We start from the raw sequence: 7,697 nt of genomic DNA, 5'->3' as shown, positions 1-7,697 counted from the left end.
CTCAGTGGTGGCTCCTGCACCAAGTGTTAAGGCTCAGGATGTTTTCTCTGTACAAAAGCAAGGTGGGAGCTGGCAGAGGTCAGGCTGTGCCGTGGGGTTGCCGCGCTCAGCCGGCCCCAGCCCCGTGGGGTTCAATGCCATCAGAACCAGGGCAGTTCCATACACAGGGATGTGTGTGCAGAGCTCCAGCGACCTGGAGAGATGGATGAAAGACACCTCTGGTGAATTCAACCAGAAACGCGGCTCTGGGTCTCAGCAATCCCATTCCCATGTTCCCTGATGTGTTAAGGATGGACAAGGCCAAGATAGTTACAAATCCCAGTACAAAGTAGGTATTAATTTTTATTTTCAAAGAATATTATTAAGAAAAGGTGAAGGCATTTTTTAGTCCCAGGTGCAAGGTGCCTCAGAGGCAGGGCTAGACCTTGGGCAGCAGCAGCTGTGGGTCCTGGGCAGGAGGATGTTCCTCTCCACCACCAAGATGCTGCTGTGGATTTCCAGCTACAGCAAGCAACTTCCGATAAAGCGTATGCAAAGCTGAAAAGCACAGTTAAATAAAAATATTTTTGAACAAAACAAACCACACTAGACCCGACTGTCTCAGCATCCCTCGCTAAGCGCTCCCCTGCCATGGCTGCTGTTCCTGGCTCACGGATGCCTCCTGCACTTCAGCAACAGAAGTGAAACCATCTGGGACTGCAGCCTCCCCCCAAAAGAACTGTGCATCATATGGACCTTGAAAAAGATTACATCTGTTTATTAATAGTAAAAATGGATACATTTGTCCTACATTTTGTTTTTAGAAATTTGATCATGTCACAAGCAATACCTGCGTGTACGTGGGTGGATTACAGATGTATATAATTTATTTTAACCAGGCTGTGAAATAATATGTAATCACATCTCTTCTCGTGATTGTACATAATACAGTAATTAAATGATGCCAGTCTACGTCATTCTCTTATTTCTAATCAAAGGAACCTGAAGCGTAACAGTCTTCTTTCCGGCTGATATGGCTCTTTATTTCTGTCACAGGGGAGACTTCCCATCGCCAAGGAGGGATAATCTTCCAGCCGTGAGAGACGGGATAGTTCAGATTCCTTTCCGACGGCTCCTGCCCCGGCAGCAGGAGCACCACAGTCCTGGCTCCCCCGGCCGGGCGCTGGGGAGCGGCTCCTCCATCGCGGCACAGGCTCTGCTCGAGGCTCGGCCTCACTGCTGGCCCGACTTCTTCTCCTTCTGGAAGCTAAAGCTTGTTCTCCTGCTCAGTTTTCTTTGTTTCTGAGCAAAATAATCTGCTCTGGCTGTGCTTGCTCGCGACTCTAGAATATAGTTAACCTGCAAGACACGAGATGATGTTTCATTTCACCAGTGGTTGAGCAGGATGGCCTGGGGCGGGCAGGGACCCCCACACCACCCACTGAACAGGGCTGTGGTGTAACTGGTCCCAGTGGACACCAGGACAATGATGACAGAGAGTCTGGAGCACCAGAAGAGCCCAGTGCATCCACCCACGTCCCTTGTCCATTGTCCCACCTGGTCCCCCAAATCTCTGGTGAAGGCAGACAGCATAGCCCCAGCACGGGGAGAATCCACTAATGGGTTTCAATGCAGGACTTTATCAGCCTCAATAAAAATAATTCTTCCATTATGATGTTTGCATACTCAGCTAATCTCAGAGTTTTTCTGTGTTTTGGCACATTTTACTTGATGAAAGCATTTTTAAATGATATTTAACAAGCCCACTACTCCCTAAATTTATTATCTCCAGTGCTTTGTGATAATCTCACAGATAATTTTAATGGAAGGTTAATGCAAGAATCAAAAAGATAAAAATGCCCTTTGGTCTGCCATTAGCTGGTTAATATGCTGTGGCTTAAAACTTGCACAATTTTATGCACTGTAGAGTGTTTCACTTTCACTGCATATTACAGCTTAAGGCATAAAAATATAGGGAATTTTCATGGTCAATAAAGCCTCCATTTTTCTCACTTGATCATGTAAAAAGCCTAATTTGAAAAGTCTGATTTTTCTGCATCTTCTAATGCTGATGGAATTGAAAACAAACCAGTGACTTGTGCATGAAACCAGAGAATGTTCTATGTAAACGAACAGCAACTTACAAAAAAATTCTGTTCAATGGTATTTCTCTGCTGAATATTCATATTATTCACAGTAAACCTTTTTTAGCCTTCATTTATGACGAGTCTCAGGTAGGTGGAGTCACCATCCCTGGAAGTGTTCAAAAAAAAAGCAGATGTGGCTCTCTGTGATGTGGTTATTGGGCATGGGGGGGTCGGTGAAAGGTTGGCCTTGATGATCTTGGAGGTCTTTTCCAACCCCAATGATTTTGTGATTCCATGATTCTAAGTGTTCTGTATTACAATAGCTGATTTAAGACAAAGTGGGAACAAAAGAATTGGCCTAACAGCTCACAAAATAGAAACCCCCTCAAATACCTTCTGTGTTATGAATAGAAGTTATTTTATCGCATGTCAGTTATTTAACAATCCTCTAAACTCCACACAGCCCATAAAAGCAAACATAACAGATGGTTTGCCAGAATTACTGCTTTTGAATTTTGACTTGCAACGAAAGATGAACTTGTGGAAAATTCCGTTTAATCTTCCAAGAGTGTAACAATAATTTTTTTCCCAAAGCAGGGGAGTACGAGTCTGTCCAGAGCCCCAGGGGAAGCAAACCCTGATGGAGGATGGGGTGAGGAAGAGCCCCTGTGTGCTCTGTGGGATCACGGGGGTGAGGGGCAGGAGCACCCAGTCCCACGCAACCCCCGCGCTCTGCACGGCATGGGGATGCTGAGCACCTCGTTCTGGGGTGGAAACTACCTGGACACAATAGAATTTGGTAGTTTCCTATAAAATTCCACAGAAGACTAGTGTTTCTTTTAACTAGAAACAAGCACAAAAGGAAATGCTACACACAGACAGGCAGCAACTGTTTGAAGGATGAATAAAACAACAGGCGGGGAGCAGCCAGTCTGGCAGGTTAAACACACCTCAGTGGTCCTCAAGCACTGCACCCTCGTGATTCCAGAGCCTCCTGAATTCTCCTCTCATGTCTAACAAGTGGTAAAACACCAGGATTTTGGGTCACGTTAAAGTTTAATACTCACCTTCAGTACAATTTCATTGACAGTAGCAGCATCTGATTCAAAGTAAAGGTGTTTGTAGTCATGATTGCTTAGATATGTAAGTTTAAATATTGCATGACCTGCAAAGATAAGAAAAAAACTGTTCAGAATATTCCTGTAAAGTTTGAGCAGAGCTCGTGTGCCTGACAGAAGAAAACCACAGATGGTGATCTCCGCGTACCATCAGCACGACAGAAGGGAGCAATGAAATGCTGACAGGCTTCTCATGTCATTTCAATTTAAGGCAAGTGGTGGCTTACAGGAGCAGCTGAACTCCAGTCAATAAAGTTCCTTTTCCCATCACATCCCCACTGCAGGAAATGCAAAAATCCATCAAATGGCTGGTTAGCTCTGCTCGGCCCACACCGGCGCCTCGGCTCAGCCACGGCACTGGGGCTGGAAAACCCCCACGCACAGGGAAGTGTTGCATTGAAAAAGAAAGGGCGATTCATCCCAGAATCACCACTCAGAAACCTCCCCCCAAAACCTCCCCCCAACCCAGCTGGCTGCTGCTGGTGAGGGGGAATGGCATCGCTGCACAGCACCGAGCGCGCTGGAGCCGGCACTGCCCCTCCTGCAGCGGGACAACCCAATGAACCCTGACTGTCATTTGCTGCTGCACGCCTGCTCGGGCCCAGTCCCAAACAGAGGGTCCAGAGATGGAGTGGAAACGTGGTGCCACCAGCCCAACCACTCCCTCCTGCCCCGGGAGAACGGCCCAGGACCGAGGGCCAGGGCCAGGAGGGACAAATGCAACACAAAGGTGTCACATGGAACACGAGGGAAGGCAGAATGTCCTTCACTTGTATGAATGATGATGGCTTCAAAATTAAAATTAAGCATATTCTATACATGATACTTTTCCAACAGTTTTCTCCTAATTTATTCAGTTCAACAGTCAGAGTTAGCAATCCATAAAGTAACAGCCGTATTACTGTAAATCCAGGTCTTTCCTGCAGGAAAGCTAATTGGAAATCTTATTTACATTATCTAATTCTCCAGATTTCCAAAAAGTGACTGATATATGCTCAGATCGGTGGCCAGGAAATTTGAGATGCAAGTATTTTATTGTGGAGTGTTAATTAAACACCATTATGATGCACTAATCTGGAATATAAATTCTATATTGAAAAATTGGCTAATAATAATAATAAAAACCCCACCCTTTAAATCATTTGACAAATGATACCCTGGTGGTACTAAAAATGCAGAATTCCAACCTGGGAGCTCATCAGCATGTTAATGAATGCAGCTCTGCCTGGAATGCAGCATCTTAATGATTCCAAAAGTGCCTCTGCACCACTCCTGGGGATGGGGGACAGCACCTCCCCCACAGCCCCCACCCTGTTCCTTGGACACTGAACATTCCACACAGTTACAGACACTGATCACTGAAAGTGAGAGTGGCACAGAACAAGGTCAGGAGGATCCCAACGAGCTGCTGTATTTTGGGTCCTGAAAGTTCATCGGGTGGTTCTTGCTGCGGATCAAGACAAAACCTGCTCAGGTGTTCACTGCTGCCACGGTGGAGGATGGCTGGGTGTGTGCCTGTGACTCAGGATGCAGTGGAAAGGAGCCAAGAGGACTTTTCCCCATTACAGCATCATGTTTATGGGCTCTGAGTCCACATCACGCTATTTACAGGGTGAAATATGAGTGCACTGAAATCCTAACTGGCACTTTGCTCTGCTACTCTTCTAGCCAGATAGAATTTATGAATTGTGAGATTGATTTCCATTTCCAAGAGTGCTTAAATATGTGATGCACCTCTTTCCAATAGGAGCACCACCCCTGACCATTCCAAGATCAATAGGAGCTTCCATGGTTTGATGTTTCCATAGAAGAGGAACTGGTAACAAACAGCAGCAGCTCAAGTGGCTCCTACTGCACGTGATGGGAGATTTAAACCCAATGTAGACACTGCAAGAGTAGCTCCATTACCACCACTTCAACACTGGTTTGATGTTGGGGGGGGAACCTTCGGTGTCCTGCCATCAGGATTGATCAGCTGCACAACAGGGAATGCATGTTATTCCCAACTATGTTTATCTGATAAAACAGTTATGGAAAGCAAATGGAATGACAGAAGCTCATCTGTTACCAGCAGCTTTTGTGTAGGCACAGCCCACAGCGAGCTCGGCACAGCCCAGGGCTCTCGTGCCCCCCACCAGCCCTGGTGCTGCTGAACCCCCCCTGGGGCTGACCCTGCTGCTACAGCAGGAGAGAAGCATCTTCCCAACAGTGCCCTTTGGCCTCAGCTCGGAACGCTGATAAATCTTCTCCAAGCCCACCACTAATGGGTTCCTGTGTGGTTACTCCTGGAGAGGAGCCCACAGCCGATGCCGGCGGAAGGGCAGGATGCTAATTCACCAGGAATTCACCGAGGAGAGCTCATTTACTCCTTCAGCACCATGTCTTACATTCTGCTGTTTGCCCTGTCTCCTGATTTTTAGCACCACTGCACAGCCAACAAGGCGAAGGAAGAGGCTCTGCAGTGCTGGCCAAGCTGCCAAGGCCGAGCTCATCCCTCTCCTCACCCTCCCAAAGGCTGGGGAAACCCTCTGCCCTGCGCTGCAGCCCCCAGCCTCTCCATGCCCCTGTGTTCACACACAGCAGAATCCCAGCTCCACAATCACCGACCAAAGTGTGCTTACACAGGCAGCAGCAAATGCTGTGCTAATTGCTGCAATCTCAGGAAAACACCCCAACCCTTGGCGGGTCACCGCACTGCACCTGAGAAGGTGAAAAAAATATCACTTCTTAATCTAAGCAATAAACTCTTTTTATCAGAGCCTAAAAAATACTGGAAAACAGTTTCCTTGGAAATACAGAATGCCTGGAAAACACTGGAAGGATGTGAATTTGCACAAGAAAAAGCAATTTTTTTTACCGAATCTGACAAGACTAGAAAGACTTTTTCTTCTTACCCTCCCACCCCACAGTTCAGCCCATACCAAAACCCTCTCTTTGCCAGAGCCACTCTTTAAGTAGTATGCACAGAATTAAATCACTAATTAGATGGAAGATGAAAAGAATATTCATGAATTGGACAAAACAGAAAACAAACACTGGGAAATGCAAATTTATGTTAATTTTTCAATATACCTTGATGATTGCTTTGTCATTACAGGACCATAAGGCAGAAGTCAACAATTAAGAGTTATTAGTGGAATAAATAGCTGGAGAAGGAACCCTCTGAAAGCACTTATGGACATCATTTGACATCACTGATTCTCACCACTTCAGAAACGGTGACCACAACAGGATCAGACCCTGAAATCTCTTCTCATGGGCCCAGAAAGGATGAAAAAAATTAGAAATACATCAGCAAAAAGGCAAGGAATAAGAAAAATAAAATACACACCAACAGTGTACCGAGCTTGGTTAGGGACACAGACTGACCAGGAATGCTGGTCTGAGTGTACAAGTGGGGTTAAGCCTATTTTATGCAAGTGATATTCATCCCAGAGGTACACAATTCAGAGGCAGTGATGGCAGTCAGTTCTGGATGAAATCCTGACCCTGCTGATACCAGTGGAGCTACTGATGGGTTCAGGTTGCTCACCACGAGCCTGGAGTGGATCTCCTCAAACCAGGCAGTACTTTAGTAGGAACAAATGATAATAATGTTAGGGAAAAGAATAACAGCTGTAGTCCTGCGGGTTTGCCCCATTCTCTCAGGGAGCAGCACACTCCATGATCTCTTTTCCTCCAGCTCAGGTCTTTATGTTCCACTGCAGGCTCGTTACACAGCATTGCTATCAGAGGGTGCCTTGTGTCCAGATGTCCTGAAAGCAGAGTTGCAATGGAAGTGCTGCACACACCCACTTCTGTGTCAAATTGTGGTAACTATTCACACATCTGGATTTTTTTCCCTCAAAGCCTTTTGTTTCTTCTTCAAATTATTACCAAAGGCAGAATACTAATAAAGATTTTTGCAAAAATGCTGAAAATTGAGGTGGAACTCGGGGTTGCCCAAACCCTCTTCACCAGCAACCTTGTTTGGGAAAAAAGATGATAAATAAATCAAAATGCACTAAGCAGTGTTTCCACATGGCAATCGGCTCCTCCACTGCGTCTGCAGCTCATCAATCACACATTGTCTGCCTGAGAGGCGAGCCTTGTAAATGTCACATCCACTCAGGCCCGAGGAGAGGCGAATCAAAATGCAGCGAGGAGTTTTAATTGGATAGTGTAATTAAACTAAAAAACCCCAGCAGAATAGCTTTGACAGGATAGATGAAGACCCCTTTTAATAGGGCTACAAAACAGATTTGTTAAAAGGATGAGGCAATGCACGCTCCTGATTGCGCTCAGGAGAACTTTTATGGAGGAGCTGTTCAAGGGGGACGCAGTTAATCAGCACGGCCCCGGCTGCTGCAGGAGCTGCTCCAGCGACGCCGTCCCCAAACCACTGCCCGTCCCTGCACAGGGACACCGGGGTCCCCCTGCACCCCCTGCAGACCCTGCGCTGGGGGACACATCCCACCGGCTGCTGCCCAGGCTGTGCGGGCTCCCGAGGCTGCTGGGGCTCACCCTGAGCCCC

The 7,697-nt window shown here is 46.7% G+C and overlaps 1 protein-coding gene across 3 annotated transcripts in view; it reads right to left on the bottom strand.

Annotated features, from left to right (window-relative positions):
- Positions 1 to 316: 316 nt before the first annotated feature.
- The window catches only part of MAPKAP1 (mitogen-activated protein kinase associated protein 1), an 81,665-nt gene continuing 74,284 nt past the window's right edge, over positions 317 to 7,697 (bottom strand). For all 3 annotated transcript variants that reach the window (XM_027892997.1, XM_027892999.1, XM_027892998.1), the window contains exons 11-12: positions 3,134 to 3,231; positions 317 to 1,338 (exon numbers count right to left, since the gene is read on the bottom strand). In XM_027892997.1, coding sequence (XP_027748798.1) covers positions 1,213 to 1,338; positions 3,134 to 3,231 — 224 coding nt within the window. In that variant the 3' untranslated portion in view covers positions 317 to 1,212. The remainder of the gene's footprint in view (positions 1,339 to 3,133; positions 3,232 to 7,697) is intronic.

The sequence above is a fragment of the Empidonax traillii genome, unplaced genomic scaffold (genome assembly GCF_003031625.1).
Source record: "Empidonax traillii isolate 1590-97213 ecotype Southwest subspecies unplaced genomic scaffold, ASM303162v1 scaffold375:size1330703, whole genome shotgun sequence".
Taxonomy (NCBI): Eukaryota; Metazoa; Chordata; class Aves; order Passeriformes; family Tyrannidae; genus Empidonax; species Empidonax traillii.
Note: the sequence above shows the minus strand (reverse complement) of the source record. Positions and strands in the feature narration are given on the sequence as shown.